This window comes from Orbicella faveolata, unplaced genomic scaffold, assembly GCF_042242905.1.
Source record: "Orbicella faveolata isolate gen_17 unplaced genomic scaffold, um_ofav_v1 contig_3, whole genome shotgun sequence".
NCBI lineage: Eukaryota > Metazoa > Cnidaria > Anthozoa > Scleractinia > Merulinidae > Orbicella > Orbicella faveolata.
This window is the reverse complement of record NW_028301558.1, coordinates 12,258,711-12,281,245: the sequence shown is the minus strand read 5'-3', so window position 1 is coordinate 12,281,245 and position 22,535 is coordinate 12,258,711. Positions and strand designations below refer to the sequence as shown.

Here is a 22,535-nt window from a genome sequence, read left to right as displayed (position 1 = left end):
TAGCTTTTTTAAAAGAATACGTTTTTATGCCTTTTAAACAAGTTTTATTTTAACGAGGAATAAAACACAAATAGCGGTGATAAACATATTAAACTTACGCATTTTAATAACTTGACGTTTCGTATGCTACGCAACATACATTTTCAAAAGTTGCGTAGCATACGAAACGTCAAGTTATTAAAATGCGTAAGTTTAATATGTTTATCACCGCTATTTGTGTTTTATTCCTCGTTAAACTACGATGGCCCAAGAACAAAAGCCTTTATGATAAAGTTTTATTTTACCGTCTGAAAGACAGAGAAATTGTTAACAGCCGTAACAATAGCAAATAAATTAATGGGCTGATTACTTTAAATGTTAGTCTGTCTACATAGGCGAACCGTTAGAAAATATTGCGAAATTGATTAAGTCAGCGCGTCATATCATCTCCGAATTAATAAAGAAAAGCGCCCGAGAATTTCTTCATTGGCACTAAAGAGAATATGTTGAAGTATTTACATGAACAATGACCGAAACAAGACATTGAAAGTGTTGAGTATTCATCGCTTTCACGAGTATTCGATTTCTGAAAAAGTTAAATTTCAAGACCAGCGCTTCGTGTGTACGAAAATCCCCTTTTTGTGACGTCATGTATGCGTCAAAACCCGTATGTCCTCGGCAGCTGACGTCATACTCGCTACCAGACCGTACTCTGTCTAAAAGTACAGATATCCCAGAAAGCTTCGCGTCTTTTGTCACACCCTTTGATTTGTCATATAGTTGGTCGGTTTGCTGTGTCTATACTTCCATACTTGCTGCTTTCATCTTCGAAAAAAGAAACTTTTTATTTGGTGGTACAACGGGGGCGTTTTCCTCGTTCTGGAATCGCACTTCTGTGCGATGGGGTGTTTCGGAAACAACATTACCGATGAAGAGCAAGAAACGAATCGGAGACAGAGAAATACGAACAAAAAGATCGAGAAGCAACTAAGGGATGATAAAATTGCATACCGCGCGACCCATCGCCTTCTTCTACTGGGTAACAATTCTCGTCGTGTATGGCTGTATTAATGGGGTTTGAAGGTGGTCGATTTTGGTTTTGATCGAATGAGTAATGAGTGTTATTTCTAACCTCCAAGGGGCTGGAGAATCTGGAAAGAGCACGATCGTCAAACAGATGAGGATCTTACACGACGTACATGGCTTTACGGAGCAGTGAGTGTGTCCACCTATTCTGTCACAGTTGTTTAGCATACAAATTATTAGGAGTGAGGAAGGCAAGCGATCGCCGATCGAACAAGAATTATTCAGTATGGACGTCTTGTGTTAACCTGCGTCTTTGCTTCATTTCTCGTAGGGAAAAGAGGCAAAAAATAGAAGATATAAAGAAGAATATTAGAGATGCAATATTGGTAAGTAAGACTAGCCTATTTACAATCTACCACCCACATTTAGCTCGCGGTTCGTTGCGATTTCACATCTTTTTTCGATTCATTTCGCTTCTATATTTTTGTAAAATACCTAATTCTTGTTTTTTAGACCATAACAGGGGCTATGCCGACGCTAACTCCGCCGGTGAAGTTAGCCAACCCTAATAACCAGTTTAGAATCGACTACTTGCACGAAGTGGCCACGACGCCAGACTTCGACTATCCCCCGGTAAGGCCAGATGATATTTTGCTATAATCGTTATCTTTAGCATTTGAGTTTCCCTGTAAAAGAACGGTGAAGGCATCGAAAGTAAATCTCGCCAGATCAAGTTTTATACGAGCGGTTTCGCTCGTAGTTCAGTACACATTTCTAATTATGGAAACCAGAAGTTTGGGCAGAGGGCAGCAGAACGCTTTGAACAAACAAATGTGTTTTCGTCTTGTGCTGCCTTTCGTAGCCCGGATTTTTGTAACTTTTCGCTATTTTTATTTTGTAGGAGTTCTATGAACACACAAAAATCTTATGGCAAGACGCGGGTGTGCTCGAATGCTTTGAACGATCCAACGAGTACCAACTTATCGACTGTGCGCAATAGTGAGTATATTTATTATAACATCTTTGGGGCTTTTTTACATGGTCAAGACGTTGAAATACTCCATTATTGTGTCTTCTCGATGATATATGCGCTTCACAAGCGTGTTTTCTCGCTTCTTTTGGTAGAAAATACGCTTGCTGAGGTGTTTTTACAGCCTTAGTCGAGCGTTCAACGTAGCCATGGGGTTTTGGAAGATGGCAGTATGTTTACAAACTATAGCCCCGACAAAATGGCTGGAAAAGAATTATTATTCGTGGTCATAGCGCTTCTTTGATGTTATTTTCTGCTACTGATGAATATTCCCCTTCAATTCCGTGTGAGCATCTTCGCTAAGGATTATTTATTTTCTAGTGGTTTTCAGAAGCGATAAAATCGTGATTTTACGTTCGAAAACCTCTGTCACGCTGTTGTGAGAACCGTTGTAAGTATGAAGCCATATACGAACGAAGACTGTTTCCTTACTTAAGCTTGTGTTTTGTGTCCGGTACGGTTCGATATCGCATGGTTTTTATCCGTAATGGTTTTTGTGGCATTAAAACAGTTGGTAAACGGTTTCGTAGCTATTCTTGGTGCTCGGGCTGTCAAATGATAAACTACAGGATAATAAAGCTGAATAAAGGGATTTCTGATGGGATGTACTTCTGTACGCGAGGAAACATAGTGATTGCTATGCGAAATCTAGATAGAATGATACGTACGCTTACAGTTTTGCGAAATGCACTGCGCTAGCATTTTATCCTTGAGTTTGTAACACATATTCTGTAGGTTTCTGATGAAAAAACGCCGGTTTCTCCGACGTGAAACCGTGAACCATTTCCCAGCCAACTTTATTTTGTTTTGAATTGGTTTCCATGCAAAAGCTAAGACAGCTCAACGGTATATAGAGGCGAATTTTAATGCTCTAGATTCTGTTATTGATGTAAGAACCTATACTATTGCTGACCCGTGGGCTATTCAGCCTAGAAGTATGTCGGTGCTGAGCTAGCAAATGATCTTCGAACCGAAATATTTTTATGTTGATTTCTTCAATGGCTTCGGTATATAGCATTTCGAGCGGATCTTTGCATGCTGTGTCTATGATAATTGTAAAGATGGCGTGTTGAAACCGTGAAAATACTCTTACATTGTAAAAAATGTGATATTTAAAAATACAAGTTGAAGTGACCAGACAGGAAAAGAAGAATTTTTAACGAAAACGGATCACTGCCTTTAGGTAGGGTCACTCACGAATCCTATTTTTAGATGAAACACACAAAGTTAGGCATATTTTAGTGGATTTGCGTGGAATGAGCTCTGGCTTCCTAGCTGTATTTTTTGTTGCTAAGAATATGCAAGAAGCGTATTCTTGTTTTGCTGAATTCAAAGCAGTCACTCATTTGCAAGAGAAGAACATTGTAAGCCTTGTCAACTTACTTGCATGTAGACATCTGCATGTTTCAAGTTTTAGCATCATCCAGTTTTGTTCTTTTTGTTTAGAACTATAATTCTTTTGTGTTCAATGCTTCCCCCTTCCATAAACAGAAAAGTCTAGGTTTGAACATACCCAGTATATTTTTAGTGATATTTTGTGCAATGATAGAGATAGAATGCAAATGTACTAAACACTATTCTTGTCTGTGTGATAAAGTTTTATGCAGCATTTTCTGTAATGGTTGTTGCAAACTTTTGGTCGAAATCATGAATATTACTAAAATTTCCATTGCTGTAACATTAAGGTAGCTCAAACTTTTTTTGTTAGATAATTTTTCATAAAATTGAAAGTGCCAAGGGTTATTTTAGAGTTGACATGAAGATATTTTGTTTTATTTTTGGCAGTTTGCATGGTTGTTGCTTTTTTTTTTTCTTGTTAAAAATAACTCCTTCCTGATGAGGTTTCTCGGCAATATTTATTGATCAACATATTGTTTATACTTTGGATAGCAGTATATTTATTTACTTTTGTTTGTTTATTCATTTGTTTGCTCTTTATCTGCTAAACTTTGCCAAGGAAACTGCTTTGTGATTGTAGTTGTAAATTTGTATATTCACTAGATAAAACCTGGAGTTCTCCTAAGTAAAACTGTTACTGCTTTAAAAGGTATATTCATTGTGCCTTGTTGATTTTGATCTTGGTCTAGTTTTAGGTGCAAAGTTTAATATTTGTACTAAAAAGTAGTGAATTTATCTTTCTTTAGTTTTCAATTCATGAATGCACTTTAAGTGAAAATCTCTCTAGATCACAAGTAGATAGTAGTTTCTCCTGTACATTTGTTGCCTTTTGCAACTCTTGTATTTCGCTTTTGGTGGCTCTGCATCGTTCTGCCTTACTGTTTGAGGGGTAAGGAAATTCAAATTTATTTGCAAAGTCTGTTGCCAAGTCATTTATCTGGTCAAAAATTGCTTGAGTATCATCATTTGTCTTAGTGTAGTTTAGGGTACTGTCTGTTTTGTAATGTTATATTTGCAAGAAATTTCAGCTTTGGTTTGGGTGTTATGCTATATCTGTTCAATCAATGCCGATTTTGTGAATTTTGATTAGCGCTCATACCATGTTTACTCAAGTGTAGTCTAATCTTGTAAGACATTGTAAGTAATTGAGACCTGGTGATTACTAAACAGTCGAGTATGTTCAAAAATTTTAACAGTTATCTTTTCTTTTTTGACTAGTGAATGCAAAGACATGATCAGTTTGTTGCAGAAAAAATTCACTAACTCTGAAAGTCAGTTTAAGGGTCATAAATATTTATGGTAATTCTGCTGACTGGTACATTCCGTGCATTATAGATGTTAAGTGGTAGTAGCCAGGCGATGTTTGCGTGACCATTGTCAACTTCGTGGCTGCCTCTTCGTGGCTGCCTCTTCGTGGCTGCCTCTTCGTGGCTACCTCTTCTGACTAATGTACTGAGAATCTCAAAAGTGATGAACTGATCTTTTGTGTTTGGTGATGAACAAGTGTGCCAAAATAAAGTCTGTGGTGTACTTCAAAGATGGGTGTTCAATTTGATCCATCAATAGGTTTGACAGCTCATTTTGAGTTGCGCAAAATTAAGAGCTATTTGGTATACAGACAACAAAGGTGGATGTTCAATTCATTTGATGGCTTTGAACCGAAACATTGCGTAAAAGGTAATTTGTGTGGTTTCACTGGTGCAATAGCATTTAAATGTTTGTGCTTGGTTTACACACTGCTTTACAATTTTGCTTGATGAAGTTAAGTTTATATTGTAAGTCTTGATGGAATGGCTGCAAAAATTTATGCATGATGGAGAAATTTTTGCTCCTAAATTTTGAATTTTTTTTTATCATTTGAATAAAAGTTTAGCCTCTAAATTTTATTTGTCCATGTTTGTATGACTTCCTCTTCCTCGTTTTTGCTCTGGAAGAACATTCTGGATGCAGTATGTTTTGTGCCATAACAAAATTTACATACACATACAGCGACTGACGGCTGATCCTTTGGCGCATCTTTACTGACCAGCATGTATCTTTGGAAGTATTTCAATCAAAGACCATTCTAGTTTGACAACAAGACTTTGGGGAAGCAAACTGCCTGCATTTATTCAGTGCACTTTGGATGAGTATCTTAGCTTAATTCAGGTGAAAGCATGCAAAACACTTAGGCAACTTTAAAGAGAAGCTAATAACGCATTTCCGGATTGTGTGCGCCTAATGCAGGTTTGACCATACTCAACTGCTGAAAAAGAAGATATTGAAAAACCCCAAAGTTGATGAGCTGTATGAATTTTCAAATGACTAAAGCTGTGATTAAAATTTTTAGACGAAAAACAGATAGGAGAATTGAGGAGAATTGAGAAGAATTTGAATGGATGTGTTTCGCTTCAGTTGATATGTTACTGTAAATAATGTTGTTTTACATTCGTCTTCACAAAGAGGACTGCCAGGATCAACATTGGACAAATGGTGGAATCAAAGACAATCATGGAGGTGTTAACACAACTGATGCATTTAGTATGTGCAGAAGCAACTTAGATTCCAATTTGTTTTAGCTTTTTGGCAAAGAAAACGACATATTATCATTCAAGTTTGATCGATACATTTATCAGCTGAAAATAACAGAAAACACACCTAAGACACTTCAGTTTGTGAACATTTTCTAGTAGACCCGCTAGTCAACCAAATCAAATTTCAAAGCCCACACCTGGAATTGAGACCCCAGAGCCTACAGTACAATTGTTTATGCCTAACTGAAGATCAGTTTTAGATCTCAACAAAGATATAAATACACCAACTGATATTGATGGAGCGGGAAAACTCTCCTTAATGCTTTGTCACATGGGGTAATGGATGGGCTAAGCTGAAGATGAAGAAGCTATCAGAACGTAAATGCAAGGGGAGGAAAATCACTGATATTGTCAGAGAAAATGAAGAACAAAACAAATGGGAAAGAAAATGATAACTGGCAAAATAGGGATTTTATTACTTGCTTTGGTTATCGGATAAGAAGTGGTATTGTGGTAACATCTCAGACAAGGATTACCTTGTGGATGTTTTCAACGGTGCCACGTCTCCTTATGTATTTATTCTATTACCATGGCAAATCAGGGCTGTCATTAAGTTTTGAGTTGCCTGTACCCTTGTTCTCCACACCGGCTGCAAACTTGTTACTTTGTGGGTGAATTCCCTTCACAACAGGCAACAGGCATCAAGGGAAAGTCAAGCATACTCAGCCATAACAGATGTTACGGTTATGGCTCTTAATGACACCCCTGCATTTTGCTCTATTTCTTAGCAATACCAGTGGGCTTTAACTTCATTTTTCGCGTTTCTAGCTTTATACATAAACGATGTACTACGTGTTAAACACTCAGTTAAGTACATCAAGATTGCCAATGTTTACAGACTATCCATTTTTCAAGTTGAGTGGCTCATAGCAACTTTGATTGATCTAGTCAGTGAACTTTAAAAACAAGTCTTGGGAGAATGAATCACTTAGGTGGGGAATATAGCACAACAACTTTCTCTAGTTGTCATAATTCCTGGACTGGGCTAAAGAAATTGAACTGGTTTATGTGTACCATGGTGCCTCTTGAGCACAAAACCTCTTTTGCTTGATGAGAAACAATACCATAAAAATTCAGTTTAGTGCTTGGAAACTTATTAAATTTGTCTTAATATGGGGGAAAAGTGATTATACACATTTTTGTTTGTGTACAGTAATAAGAGTTTGTCACTTAAGAGAATGAACCTTCACAAGTGTACACACACCAAAACAATAGTCGAGTGTGGTCGCTTACCAGAGCTTTTAGCCTAAGAACTTTGTACCTCAGTCTCAGGGAAACCCTCTTTCACGAGCCATAAATCAATTTGAACTTTTAAATCAACAAGTGCTAAAATTGCATGCGATCAAGTACTCAATAGTTTTTTTAGAGTGTTCGCAAATCAGTCAGAGTTGCTTGTGAGAGCTTAAACACAAAGGAAACAACCAGTTGGTAATTCCCAAAGTGGTCAGTTATGGGAACAGTGGTTTATGAGAGTGTTCAAATACAGAGTTTGGGTGACGTTTCAAATGGGGCTTCCCAATGGTGGTCATAACTAGAGCTTGAGAGAGAGGTCACTAGGAGAGCCTTCACTGTATCTGCCCCAAACAACTACCTTTGTAGAACTTGACAAAATCTAAAACTTTGTGTGCTTTCTGCCAAAAACATCACTGATTGATGGGGAAGTGACTGTTGTAAACAAAACAGCCTTTCACTAGACCTAAATTTAAATTAGTCTTTTTCATTTTCCAGCTTTTTGGACAGGGTGGACACAGTCAAGCAGGCAGACTACTTGCCAGTAGAACAGGTACACTGGGTTATAAATTTAACTATGTACTACTTGTCTCTAAAGCTATAACCCCGTAAAAGTATCACCTTTTGAGTGATGAATGGCGATAAAAATAGCAGGGGATTGCTACAAATGTCTTCCATTCTCTAGCAGAGAACTTCCTAAAGGGCATTTTCATGGCAGCGGTGCTGTGTTCCAATCGTTAACAATAGGAAATGTTGGCAGATAGCTAGAATGTATTTTCCAATGGAGAAGCATTTTGCTGTTTGGGAACTCAGATATGCTGCTGTGATGGGATGCGAGTGTTTGAGGAAATGACATCACCCTTCATGACTTAAAGGGCCCTAGTCAACCATACCTTTGCTTAAAAATGTTTACATACAAGAGTTTGCCTAGTATATTTTATTCAGAGCATGTTGAAATGATAGAAATCACTCTGAATCTACTAAGGATAATTAAACGTACTTTCAGGAACACAACTTACAGTAAAGCAATAAGATTTTGCTTTACCATGCAATATCAATAATTTTGATGACGTCGAAAATGGCAGAGGCTGACCAGGGACCTTTAATGTCTGTTGTTGCTCATTATGTCACTTACTGTTAAACTTATGAAACTGTGAGCACCTAAAATATGTCTGGAATGTTTATTGTGTTATGACCAATCAAAAACAAGATCTTCTTACCCAGTTTTAAAACTGCTACATTGATGGCTTTTATTATATGGCAAACTGGTTAAGAATGAAAAGGAGACTTCTGGTTGGTTCCTTGAACGGTGCAAATTTTGACAAACCTGGATTAGTTTCCATACACTTTTTAAAAAGAACTTGGGCAATATTTCCCCAATACAGACGTCTCACTAGTTCAATAACATAGTCTAAGAATCTAGAGGTGCAACAGTACTCCTTACCTTCACCATCCTGGCCAGGACCTGAAGAACATCAAAGTCATTACACCAGTCTAAAGAGAACTATATTTTGGGGTGGAAACTGCATAAATATACCCTTCTACTCAGGGTAGGAACCAGAAGTGAAAAGAGTAACCAAACATAATGGCTTAGATCTGTACATGTAAGTGTCGAAAGCCACTGGCAACCTTGGTAGTTCGATTTTTCATTACCTTGTTACCACAGTTTGCTAATTTACTTACTAACCCATAAAGGTACAGTAGAGTTATATATCCCAGAAAATTGTTCCTTTCAGGATCTGCTCAGGTGTCGTGTACTGACATCAGGAATCATTGAAACAAGATTTCAAGTTGACAAAGTGAAGTTTCAGTAAGTGCTGTTTTGTTTTGTTCTTTGGTGGTTACCAAAAGGTTCCTGGCATAGAAGCACATCACTGAGCCTTTCAATAACACATGGACTCTGAAATTCAAAACCTAACTAATGATTGCGTCAATCATAATTTTGACAACGACCAATAAACTTTGAAAGAGTTCTTCTTTGGAAGTTTTTCTTTGGTTGGCACTGAAAGGTTCCCGACATAGAAACACATTACTATGCCTTTCAATAACATACAGACTCTGAAGTTCAAAACTTAATGTAACAAATGTGTTTTTGGCTGCTGTCAATCACAATATTGACAACAACCAATAAACCTTGAAAAAAAAGAAACAAAATGGATCAGTAGCCACAGATGTGACCCACGAAGTAAACTGTTAATCTGTTTCCTGAGAGGTATGCTATAATGATTGACGGCAGCATAACAGTAAACCATTGATTGACCAGAGTTTGCATGTTATTGAAAGGTGCAGTGCAATACAGGTCAGAGGTGAGCACCCATTGTACAATGTAAAATAAGTAAAATGCACAAATGTTTTCACATTTGCGCATTTCAAAAAGCATGTGTATGCTTGTGTTTCTTCTGCATATTTTTGCTATTGTTATAAGTCTGCATGCAAGCCAAATAGTCCATCAGGTTGGTGCTTATCTCTGGTGTCTGTAGCATGAAGCGACCAGGAGTATTTCTAATCCTCCCCCCCCTGGAGATGCTAGTTCATTGCAGGGTTAGCCCCCAGCATTAAATTTGCTGTTACCCATTTAGACACCTGGGTAGAAAGAGGACACAACACAATGTCCCTGGCCAGGGCTTGAACCCAGACTGTTCAATCCAGGGGGAGGTGCACTAACTCTGATGCTCAACAGGGACAGATCCAGGAATTCCTGAAAGTGGGAGTTTACACTGTAATAACTTTTGATGCCGTCGGCGTGGATGATGAGCGCTGCAGGGGCGAGCTTCTAGGAGGGACTGGGGCCATGCCCCCCCCCCCCGGAAATGTTTTTGATTGTGACCTCTAAAACAACATTTCCAGCATTCCTGATGCTTGAAAAGCATTTTTGAAGGCGTCATATAAAATCTGGTGTTTCTCTCTTATCAACTAGTAAACCAAAAATAATGATGCATTCACAAAATGTTCATTATCTTTTCCATTTAATGAATTGGTGGAAGTGAAACAACTAGTTGTAAAACAATTTTGTTGTATTATTTTATGGCAAGTCAAACAAATAACAAAACAAACATGCTGCCAATTGGGGGGGGGGGGGGGGTGTTGCAACCCCACTCAACTCCTTCAAGCCTCCACGCTATTGTTATACGCTACCATGAATCTGCTGTTTGCCATGGTTTTGTAAATTCCCAAGTTATCACATGCTAAATAAGAAGAACATTGGCAAAAATTTTGCAAGTTCCACATTTTGGCAGTGGTCACATCAAACCAACATGTTTTAACCAAAAAATTGGCTGATTGACATATCGGTTAGTCACAGACCTGTCTAAATGCGTTCTTCACAAGAGAAAATGAAACATCAAGGGTGCCAATTATGCAAGAATGGTTAATTTGCCTTCTTTTCTTTTCCATTTGAGTGGCTGCCGCTTACGCTACTTGCACTGGCTCCCATATTTGTTATCAAAGGAGACTTGTTTCTCTGAGGTCATTTGTTCTTGATATTGCAGCCAGTAATCAGACCGAGGGAACAAGTCAAAAACATTTAAATAATAGCGCCTCCTCATTTCATTTCCTTGTTTGAGGAATAACTGTGAAAAGGGTCAGATGGACCAGGTTAAAAAATGATTTTAACCAGCCATCCAATGTGCCAAACTGGACTAGCCGACCAAAGTTATTTTGCTGCCGTAATTTTATCCAGAAATACTTAAAGGAATATGACAGTTTAATGGTTAAATAAAATAAAATTGTTTGCTTTGCCAAAATTTGGAAGCCTCCAAGGCAGCACTTTTACTTCTTTGAAGATTGGCAAAATTTTGGCAATCTGCAAAAATTTGACAAGTTTGTGAAACTGGGGGTCGCACTTAAGTTATGCTACTTGTTGACAGATTTATTACTTATATAATAACGATAACCTTTATTAAGGTGGTCAAATATATTTAGCTAAATAGCTACTTTACAGACATCCCACGAAATAAAAATAGCAACAAAAATCTATTTAAAGTATATTTACAATTCAAAATAACAATGGTCATATAATTATTTACAATCATCTTATATTACCAAATTATTAAAGTTGTATAGAAAAGATGTGTATTTACATAATTTAAATGTGAGATTTAAAAAATCCAGCTTTGAAATCAAGTTCTTAAATGTTCCGATTTTGTTAGCGGCACGAATTTTGTCAGGAGGTGTGTTTCAAATCTTTATTTAACTTGGTCAAATGCGCTTAGCTAAATAACTACTTTACAGACATGCAACGAAATAAAAATAGCAACAAAAATCTATATAAAGTATATTTACAAAATTGGTTCTGATGTGACCCAGCCCATATAAACATAATGAAGTTTCTCTGTATGATCAAGCTACTTGGGTCATGAAACTTTTCTTGATCACTCAAGTAATTAGGGTTCCATCACCGTTAACACACACTGCCTCATTGCTGTCTTTAAGTTTTGAGTCAGCTGTTGCTTTAATCTTCACACCCATGGATAACAATCTTGATGTGAAGTATATATGAAATAATTCATATTTGAACTGCGGTTGTAGATGAAAGTGAAGAATGATCATTGCAGTAAATTTTCAAATTTAAGCAGTTGGAAAGAAGAAGCCTGATTAAACTCATCACAAATAGATGAGCTTGGGAGCTGGTGCCTTAAAGGTTAGCAGGCTGCCAAAGCCATAAGCTGCTAGGAGGTATCCATGGCGACCCTGGAAAGCAGGAACCACCCAATGAGCATCCGCTAACCGGCACCGTCACACAGAAAGAAATTCAGTGGAAATTACTTACCTGAAGAATACTTACCCTGACCAAGAACAAAACGGGAGGGAGGAGAGGGTGCAAGAATCCGCAGTGATTTGCGAGCAAAGCAGTGCAACTGATCCGCAACAATCAGCAGAATACACTACAACAATTATGCAATGAACCATAAACCCCTGCAAAACCCCTGAAGGCCGCCCCACAGGTCACGTACTCCCAAACGGGAAACCGCTGGCTGCATAAGCTCATATTTAACGTGCCTAAATGACATTAGCTGGATGGGCACGCTAGCTGGCTGCATTTGCTCGAGTTTAACCTTGCCTAAATGATATTTAGCCACATAAAAAAAAAATCAGGGCTTCAACGGGATTCGAACCCATGACCTCTGTGATACTGGTGCGATGCTCTACCAACTGAGCTATGAAGCCACACATTGGGAGCGAGGTCACATCATTTCACTCCTCACGGGAAGATATGAACTCAATTAATCGACCTCGCTCCCAATGTGTGGCTTCATAGCTCAGTTGGTAGAGCATCGCACTGGTATTGCGGAGGTCATGGGTTCGAATCCCATTGAAGTCCTGATTTTTTTTTCAGGCTTCTTCTTTCCAATTGTTTAAATTGGAAAATTTACTGCGATGATCATTCTTCACTTTCGATGATAATCTTGTTGCTTTGTGGGTTCACCCGTGTAAACATTAGTCATACTCAGCTGTGACAAGTGTTATGAGTTTTGGCCCTTAACTGCTGTCTTGTTGGATGAATTTCAAACACAAGATCCAATATTGTCCAATGTAAATACTAATGTAGCTTGGCACTTGAAGAAAAGCTGAAATTTCAGGTCAGAGCTACGAGGTTGTTTTGAATTCATAGTGTTAAGGAAAGTGTTAAATGGTGCTAAAAGCTTGCTCTTATGAACACAATCTTCACAATGTGTCAGTGAAAGAAAATGTTTTGTGCCACCGTGGAACTCCCAGACATCCTGTTGAATTGGTCAATTAACTTGTTTTCAATTTCAAATATACCAATTATTTAATGAATTGAATAGCCTTGAAGTTGATCAATGATAGTTCAGACACAGACACCCGACACCTGGGTATTTGTTGTTTCTTAAAGATTTGTCACACAGAAGAGGCCCAAACAAAGCCAGGAAGTTTAAGTTGCTTCCTTTTTTGCATGCCATCAGTCACATTTGTTACTGTATTTTCCATTTTGCTTAAAATTGTTATGATTTCAAACTTTCTTTTGTACGGATAAAACAATGGCCACAATTTCTGATTCATCGCTTCTGCTTGTTTTATTTACAAAAATATTATGCTCCAGATAACTGTCCACATCAATCACTATTGCTTCTAAACTTTTGGAAACAAAGTTTGGTTCTAAAAGTGTAAAAGTATTGTTATACCTCTGTTTCTTCTGTGCCACTTTTCAATTAGCACTGTACAGATGCAATCACATTTGCATGTTTTCACTTTTGTGTCAACACACTTTCACATGAATTTGTGTTAGCTTGTCGCTGAGTTGTACTGTAAACAAGTTGCTATATAAGATGGTGGTTAAGGCAAGCATAGTTGGAAAAAGTATGAACCACAATTTCCTGCCAGATGTTGCTGTTAGTGAATGATCAAACATGAAAATCTTCTGATCTTGACCAAGAATTACATGTCATAGGTAGTGAAAATGTTGGCCCAAAACTTAGTCATTTGACTTGCAAATAAAAGCATTGCAAAACAAAAGTTATCTACCGTGCATATCAACTGTAGAATAAAGTTTGGTGTAAAACATTGAATTCAAGGTCAATTAATGAAGGGATTTCTTTAACATTTTCAGTAGGAGGGTTACTGGTTTTCACAGATGGGCAAAATTAATAGAACTGAACTTCTTGAGATGAAAAAGGTTCCGCTGGATGGTCAAACCAGCCAGGCAAAATTGTCCTCACTGCTGGACAATTTGCGCAGTGCCCCAACCTTAATGAACCCCTCAAATGCAGGTGTTTTGTGAAACTGTAAACTAAAGCAGTATGTGTTTATCTTTACAGCATGTTTGATGTGGGTGGACAGAGGGATGAGAGAAGGAAATGGATACAGTGCTTTAATGGTAAGTATGGCATGGCATTCATTGTAAATACTGTTGAAACTATCTTTGTGACCCCTTATATGAGCCATTGGTGTTCTGAATTCAAAATATTTTAGCAAAATTGCCATGTAATTTCATTTTCTTCAGCAAATTCAGACACTTCCCTTTCATCACAGTTGTTTGCACGACATTTTGAGTTGTTAATAAATTTCACATCATAGGGTTTCTATAGCCTAATATTTAATTTAAATCATCCCAGTGAATTTAAAAAAAGGAAATTAGCTGGAAAACGTGCCATTAAATTTTAAGTTGTTGTTTGAGCCTACATATAAGCATCTCAACAGTGTTGGATATTTAAAAAAAGTGGGTCTTAGAAGACTTGGATTCATAAAATTAACAAGTTTCCACAACACGCTTGGCATGGATATCCATGGTATACCAGGAGCTGGTCTACTGGAGGAATCAGATATTTATAAACCAACGCTTACAGGCTGTTCTGCACTTCCCTTTTTTCTCTCCCTGGGTCTGTTCATTTTTCTTTTTCCTGCCTGCTGTTGGAGACTCTGGAACAGGCTACTAAAGTTATAAAAAGAGTATTATCATGAGCTGCAAATCCAGAATGCTTTGATATCAAGGAGGCTATGTCAAATCCTGGCCTTGTGTCTTCAAGAGTTCACTTATGGCTAAATACAAAATTCATTTTGTTAGTTCTCTTCAGCACTTCACTTACTTTCTTGACCTTGGCTCTCTCAGCAGATTTTGTGAGTGAGTGAAGGTACTTTTAATGTAGCAATATTTAGCACCATTTTGACCAAAAATGTGGTGTGTTTGCGGACATAAGTTTAAATTTTTAGCTGTGTAACTAAGCAGGGTATTTTTGTTCATTTTCAGATGTTACAGCAATAATATTTGTGGTTGCATGCAGTAGTTACAATTTGGTACTTAGAGAAGATCCTAGCCAGGTGAGTGTGTCAAAATTATAATTAATTTTGTAAGTTCCAAGTTTAGGATCAACTCTTGCTAAAATTGGTGAAATTTAAAGAAGTGATTTGCGAACAAGAATGTATTTACATGTAGCTTGCAGGACTGACTGATTAAAACATCTTTCTAAGGTCATGTTCCATTGCCATTTGGGATTACTGTTTAAGGTGGTTAGGTTGGTTGCCTGTTCTGTGTTCTTTTGAGGAAAAAAGAACATTCTCAGTTGGTTTGATCATCCTTTTCAGCCAGCATCAAACTTGGTTGAGACAGTTGATTTGGTTGATGTTTCCAAATCTTGAACACTTTTTCAACTTTTTTCAGTTACAGTGATTGATAAATATAGCACCATCCTTTAAGCCAAATTAATGGAAATAGCCTAATTTGAAGAAAAAACTCAACCAATCCAACAAACTAATAAAAGTGATAGGTGGTGCAGTTGAGTATAATTAGTTGAGTATTACATTTGACCATATTTCTACTTAGATAAATTTACTAGCAGTCTGTCATGAATGCCGTTGTCTTATTGGCTACACAACTCAGATCACTGGCTATTCCGTTGTAGTTAGTGAGCAGTGTGGATTATTAACACTGGTGATTTTGAAGTGTCTGTGAAGAGGAGAACGGAGAAGTTGAAATCTGTTCCTAAGTAGCATGTGCTACTGAGTAATAGACATCTTTCTCGCAAGAGCATACTAATGTGCTACCTTATTACGTGAAATTTTTGCAACACGTTTATTTTGCGATTTTGGAGTGTGCATATTTCATGACACTTAAATTCCACGATTTTGCAAAAATTTTGTATTTTGATCACTTTAACTTGGTGTTTTCCAGTAACACACACACAATTCATTTCCTTGGCAGTGTTACTAAACATGTCCTTGAATTTAGTAAACCAACTTTATCAAAGGTACAATAACGTCAAAATCAACAAAAACGCAACAGCAGGACAACAGTAACTAATGTGAGTCACTTTAATTTTCGCATCATGTTATGTTCGCGACAGTTATTGTTTGCGTCACTTTAATTTCGCGATTTTTTTAATCACAAAATTAACCTGTTGTGAAAATTTCTTGTAACAAGGTACTTAAGTCCTTGACGATTGACTGGCCAAGGCTGTTTGAACTATGTGCTGTCGCTTACAAAACAATTGTGTTATTAATGCAATAACAACTTACTTTGTTTCAGAACCGGTTGAAGGAATCTCTTGAATTGTTCAAAAGTATTTGGAATAACAGGTTTGTGACTCACTTAACAGAAACAAGAGTGAGACTAGCTGTTCTTACCCTTATGTTGTAATAAACAAATAGTTGTATTAGGGAAGAGGTCTAAGCCTGGTCTGAGTCATCATGTTTTGTTCTTGGACAAGTGCTGTACTTAATTTATGGTTTTTTCTTCAAACAAAATTTACCAGTTGTCCTTGAGTTGTGTGGACAAGTCCTTGAATACTTGCCCTGCAGGATAAAGAGTATATAATATATTGACATAAACTGTCCACAAGAAAAACCCATCAAGAATTGTTGATTTTGGCGGTACAGTTTAAGAAGTGATTATAATGTGAAGTACCCAACTGTTGAAGTCATCCTTTCTTCAATGTTGTCTTTTGTATCTGTATTTTGTGTCCTTCACCTCCCCTTGTCCATGGAACTGGTGTCTGGCAGACATCTAAATGTATATCAACCACGTCTTGTGCATGGCCATGTCTTTTGTCTGTGCTAATCCTGTATTGGAAGGCCTTATGCGTTTGACGGTGCGATGAGGACTGATGAATCCTGTATTGGAGGACACTGAAATTAACTTACATGTTTTTTCCTCCCCCAGATGGCTGAGAACAATCTCAGTAATATTGTTTCTCAACAAGCAAGACTTGTTAAAAGAAAAGGTGCGGGCTGGCAAGTCCAAGATTGAGGACTATTTCCCGGACTTTGCTCGTTACAGAACTCCTCCAGATGGTAAGATAAATTTTCAATTAAGTAATAAATGGAAAACTTTTTTCATGGTTTTATCCAGTTATTGAAACATGAGTGGAAGTTTGAGAGAATGAGAAGCATTTCCACAGTTTTGCAAGTCTCCCAAACTTTCACAAGACTTATAGTTTTTCTGACTCAGTAGAAACATGGCCAGAATGTGAGAAAATGAAAGGAAAATCACTGGCTTATTTGATAATTAAAATGTTTCTACATGTATCTGGTTATTAAAATACCTAACAGCTTTTAGCACAAATGATCTCACCAGGTGTTTTTCAAACAATCATTGTTAGGTTGTAGTCATCACTACATAGCAAAGTTTGATTTATCTGAAATGTCTAAAACTTGGTTATGTTAGTAAAAGGTGTCCTTTTTCTGCCAAGTGAACGAAGTAAGCTTAATTTAACTGTTCAATTCCAATATAATTCTAGTGTGCTAGCTGGGGTCACTGAACTAAAACCTAAAAAGCACATACTGACCAGTTGGCTTTGTACTTTTTAGTACAACTGGTAGGGCCGTAGCCAGAAAAAAATACGACTGAGGCAATGTCCATGGTTAAATTCTCTTCCTAGGTATTTCGGGTGTTTATGATGAATAGAAACAACAAAAATGAAAAAAGAAAATAATAATAATGACCGAGGCAAGTGCATCAGATTGCCTGTTATCTGTTATGGCCCTGACTGAGGACCATTCATTTTAGTTTGAAAACTAGCGCTAGTTGCATGGATAGGAAGGTGCAAATCTAGGATAACCTGACACTCTGACTACTCAGTTTTCAAGTTCAAGTTCATTCATTTACAAGTATATCTGAACGATTTTGCAAAAACATGCCCACTGGGTTTTTGCCTGGATTTGGGTGCAAATCTAGTGACCTTAAACCCAGAGGGGGCGTTATCACGGCCAGGCTGGGCACATGGCCCAGGCACTGACCTATCTGTTGGTGGTTTGCTGGTAGCCGGCTGTCAAAAGCAGGGGGGAGGAGAGGATGTCTTGTACTGACACTCCCAGCTGGCTAGACTTTGAGTTGTCAGTGTTAAATAACCTTGGTATTGACTGTGTTTCTGGGTATTTTACTCAGTTGTTGTTTGGGGTTCTGTGTTGACATGGCACCCTGCTGGAGTGGTGCATGCGTAAGGGGCCAACCTCCTAGCCAGGGGAGTGGTCAGAGGACTTCTGGCCGGTGAGACTGTCTTTGAGTCAATGCGGGCATGTTTTTGCGTATTTGGTCAGATATCTGTACAATTAAAATGTTTTGAGTTAGCAGTTAAAAGGCAAAAAGGAAAATGTGCAAAATTACAGAAAGACACTGTGTAGTGGCCAAGGGAGCCAAAGCTTTTGAGTTGGCCACTACCACAGTGAGATTATTTAGGAATCAATTAAAAGGTACAAAATATATAACTTCATCATGAGATGCTGATGACAATGTCATTCTTTTTTCCTTCATAGCCACGGCAGAGCCTGGGGACGAGGAATCAGTGACAAGAGCTAAATATTTTATTCGTGATGAATTCCTTGTAAGTATAGCTTTGCTGTTATGTGTTTGTTCTGTCTTGGAGTGCATTCCTTTGGGATGATCCAGATAAGGATCATTATTAAAAACTGGATCAATGGATAATGCAATTCAAGAGTTTTCATTGGCTTAGCCATCATGGTATAGGAGCAATTATACCGTGCACTACAAATATGGGAAGCATATGCATAATTTTGGGGGCATTTTTATATGTATTTTACTGTAGTTCTATGATACGAGATGAGTATAGCCAACTCGGCACTACATGCCTCATTGGCGATCTATCATCTCATGTCCAATGCGTGTTCGTGGAATTGTTTAATAATCCAAGGTCTCATGGAGTGCCTTGAAGGAATCAATGACACACCCTGGGCACAGGGCAAGGACTGATCTCTTCTTTTGGTGTACCATGGTGTGAGTGACCTTAGATCATTGAACCTTTTCCAGCTCACCCCAAAGAAATGCAACCTCGGTTGTAAAGCAATGCTGTGAAAACCCAGAACTTGGTTTTCACAAAGGTTAGAAGAATTTGGATGCCTGTCGTTTTACTTGGGCTTAAAGTACTTGGAATTCCCCAGTGAGTTGAAGATGAATGAAGAAACTTTGTTGAAACCACTTATTGTTCTGCGCCCTGATATCTGGACACAATTGAACAAAGGAGTATTTTAGAAGTGGTCAGAACAAAATTAAGTCCAGCCTAAAGTGTTGACATGTTTGAACTGCTGGATAACAATTTAGTACCTTCCAGTGAGTTCCTGTCATACAGGTAGCTGTGGAATGATCTGAAAATCAAACCATTGTTGGGTTTTCTAGATGTCGTTGTAACCTTCTTGAATTCTTGTTTAAATTAATGGCAGTGCCCCCTTAAAGATGCTACAACGTGGATTACACATTTTCGAAACAGTTAGGCTTCATTTCCCAAGTTTGTTCTGTCAAAATCGTGCTTAATGTTGCTTATCTCATTGTTGTAGCTCCTGTGTTTGACTACCTTGTTAACTACATGTCTATATGTTAAATTTGAAGGGAACTTTGAACTGTTTTCTCTTTTCGTTTTGCAGCGAATCAGCACAGCCAGCGGAGATGGTAAACACTACTGTTATCCACATTTCACATGCGCAGTAGATACGGAGAACATTCGACGGGTATTCAATGACTGCCGAGACATAATCCAGCGAATGCACCTCCGCCAGTATGAACTTCTGTGATGGGTTCCCTCTTCTCCCTCCCCAACTTTTCATCCAGCCTTCTGAACAGCCCTTACCAAGGCTGCCTGCCATGTGCTGTTATATGACACAAACATTCAGCTGTTTTATTCCGATATGGGACGGGGGATAGATAACAAAGGGGCGTCGGCCCAGCCATGAAATTATGTCAGATACCAGCCTTGTAAAGTAGTGTACAAAATGCCGTGGAATAATGTAGCATTTAGTTTCCTGTGGTTTTTCACAGGACTTTGTCAGTCAGTTAGCTGTAATGTTCTGGGCCGAGAAAAGGAGAATTTTGTTGGGGGTGGGGGACGGGGGATTTGCGCGTGGTCTGTCTCCACATTGAGTTCCTTGATTCTTGTTCTTCTGTCAAACTAAAACCATTATCCTTAAAGTTGAATTTCTTATCACAAGTTCCCCTGTCTTTCGGAGTTGGGAACTTGAGCACTAAAATTTGCTAGTTCTTGAAAATATCAGAAGTGTGCAGGCAAAGAAAAAGTGTTTTAAGGTTGTTGACAGACTTAGTGTATAAAAAAAAAATGTTCTTTTGTTGTCCCTAAGAACAAACCATGGCAGCACATGCTGAGGAAATTTCAGTCTTCTTTTTTAAAGACGTGTGAAACTCTTAAAATCTTCTCTCTTATCCGTGGTATCCGGTACTTAAGTAAATTAAAGAAATACCTCAAATTAAGTAGCTATTTGTTATTCTGGAATGAATGCAACAAAGTCTTCTTTCATGTTCTTGTTATAAGAAGCCAGTGGCATTTCATTGCAGTGAACCGGGTAACCACGCCTTTTCTTTGTTTGCAGACATCTCTATAATATCACTATCAAATCTGAATATTGCCCTTTTCAAGTGTGAATAAGTACATATAATAATTTAGATTTATATTATGAACATGGAAAGGCTTTTTAACTCACCCTTATTGGTCAAGGAAAACTATAGTATAGGTGGCCTGAGTGTAACGTGACTGTAATTGTAATATTTGCCTCCGCCACAGTTCCGAAGTCTCCGATTTCCATGTTTCGTTGATTGAAAACTATTCCGTTGCTTCTAGTTGAGAAAGCAGAAGCGAAGAAAGATAAAAAGAGAGAGAGAGACAAGTTATTTAGGCCGGGGGAGTTTTTTTAAAAAGGAACCTGTCTCTATTTGCTCGTGATTATCATGATGCTGTACAGTAAATGTGTTAGCCCGTTACTTGGTGTTTCTTGGTGTTGTGCCCGTCAAAGAAATGTATGTAGATTAGTTCATGTAGATTTAATTAGGTGATAGAGAAGCTCTGCCCCTTTTCCCTTCTAATCATCGTTTTCTCTCCCCCCCAAGAACTTGTTTTGTTCAGAAATTAGCTTGCAGAAATATGCTGCAACCTTCAACATATTGTATATTGACCCGAAAAAAAGAAACACAGATCTTAATTTTTTTTGTGACATGCAAGGTTGTATGTGCTATGTCAATCCATGTCAGTGTGTTTGTTTCTCTGTTTGTTTGTTTGTCTGTTTATTTGTATGTATGATTTAGTCTGCCTTGGTAGATTCTAGTGCTATTCCAGAATGCGAACAAAAGAAAACCCTTGGATCTGCTTTCAGAAGTATGACCAAAACTTCCCAAATCAGTGATTAAGACAGTTGATATCAGAGTAACTATGTAGAAGAGCTTTAAGCCGGAGCTGTCATATTAAGTTTTATGTCAAAATAAACTATTACTCAATAGTTCGTGTACAGTCGAAGGAAGGTGTGGTCTTTGTGTCCTTTGTAGTTGAGCGAATGCTTGTTTGGAAATAACGCGGGCATCCCGATGCCCCGTCCACAGAACGGCCGAGAAATTTGAAAGCGCAGCGTTATTTTTACGGTTAGCCCTACCGTCCACACTAATCCGTCATGAAAACGGAGCTTTTCGAAAACCGGGGAATTAAAAAACGCCGGCTTAGCATTTTCGCGCGGACGGAGAACATCTGAAAACGGAGCTTTTCGAAAACGATGACGTCAAGATAGTCTTGTGATTTCCTTTCCCGCGTTTTCCTCAAACACATCCAAAATGAACCGTGATTGCTGCGTTGTTTTAAATTTCTCCGGTGTAGTTTGGACGAAAAACATTTGATGCGTCTTTAGAGTAAAAAAGCCGTTTTCGTATTTCTCCGGCGACGTGAGGACGGAACCTGAGAAACCAAAGGTGTCTCGAGTGCCCGGAAAACTTCATGTTACGATGTAGTTGTACTGAGATCCATGCTGTTTTTGGGATTGGTCGATTAAGAGTGTCGAAAGCAATACCCAGTTGGGTTGGTTTTGCATTACTGCGGCAAGCGCCTGGCTTGGAGCGGTTTTCAATTGAGTACCAAAGTAATCACTGGCCAAGCACAGAAGACAATCCAGTGAATCAAGCAAACTCGCCCCAAATACGTGTAGCTGACACCGCGCGCGGGAGAACGTGTGTGAGCGAGTCGCGAATGGTTTGGGTTATTTTTTCATTGGCCGTGAAAGTGGCGTGAGATTTTTAAACCAATCACAAAAGTCAGTACTGTAATGCTAAACAAAAGCAAGTGCAAATTGCTTTCGACATTCAAGTGAGGCCGCATCCACAATACACTAGAGAAATTTGAAAACGGAGCTTTATTTCTACGCTTAGGGCTACCGTCCACGCTAATGCGTCACGAACTAGTAACGGATCTTTTCGAAAACGCTCTTCAAACCAGAGCAATTTCAAAACGCTGGCTTTTCGTGTTCGTTTGAACGGAAAATATTTTGAAAACGGAGCTTTTCGTAAATGATGGCATCACGATGTGATTTTCCTGACCGAGTTTTTCTTAAACACAAATCCAGAATGATTG

At 38.2% G+C, this 22,535-nt stretch overlaps 1 protein-coding gene and 1 non-coding gene across 2 annotated transcripts; both read left to right on the top strand.

Moving 5' to 3' along the window:
• The first annotated feature begins 707 nt into the window (after nucleotides 1-707).
• LOC110046312 (guanine nucleotide-binding protein G(s) subunit alpha-like) lies at nucleotides 708-21,437 on the top strand. The gene is made up of 13 exons (XM_020752009.2): nucleotides 708-1,018; nucleotides 1,119-1,194; nucleotides 1,337-1,391; nucleotides 1,519-1,638; nucleotides 1,907-2,004; nucleotides 7,735-7,789; nucleotides 8,973-9,046; nucleotides 14,013-14,071; nucleotides 14,942-15,012; nucleotides 16,217-16,266; nucleotides 16,850-16,980; nucleotides 18,442-18,509; nucleotides 19,564-21,437. Exons 1-13 carry the CDS (start codon nucleotides 880-882, stop codon nucleotides 19,708-19,710), a joined length of 1,143 nt encoding a protein of 380 aa, XP_020607668.1. The 5' UTR covers nucleotides 708-879; the 3' UTR covers nucleotides 19,711-21,437.
• On the top strand, nucleotides 12,484-12,556 carry Trnat-ggu (transfer RNA threonine (anticodon GGU)). Its single transcript has one exon. It is a non-coding gene; the product is annotated as a tRNA-Thr (tRNA).
• Nucleotides 21,438-22,535: the final 1,098 nt, after the last annotated feature.

Coding starts and splice junctions, on each gene's coding strand:
- LOC110046312 (XM_020752009.2), top strand. CDS start 880: ATGGGGTGTTTCGGAAACAACATTACCGATGAAGAGCAAGAAACGAAT. Junction 9,047..14,012: donor GTTGACAAAGTGAAGTTTCA/GTAAGTGCTGTT, acceptor TTATCTTTACAG/CATGTTTGATGTGGGTGGAC. Junction 16,267..16,849: donor AAAAGTATTTGGAATAACAG/GTTTGTGACTCA, acceptor TTCCTCCCCCAG/ATGGCTGAGAACAATCTCAG.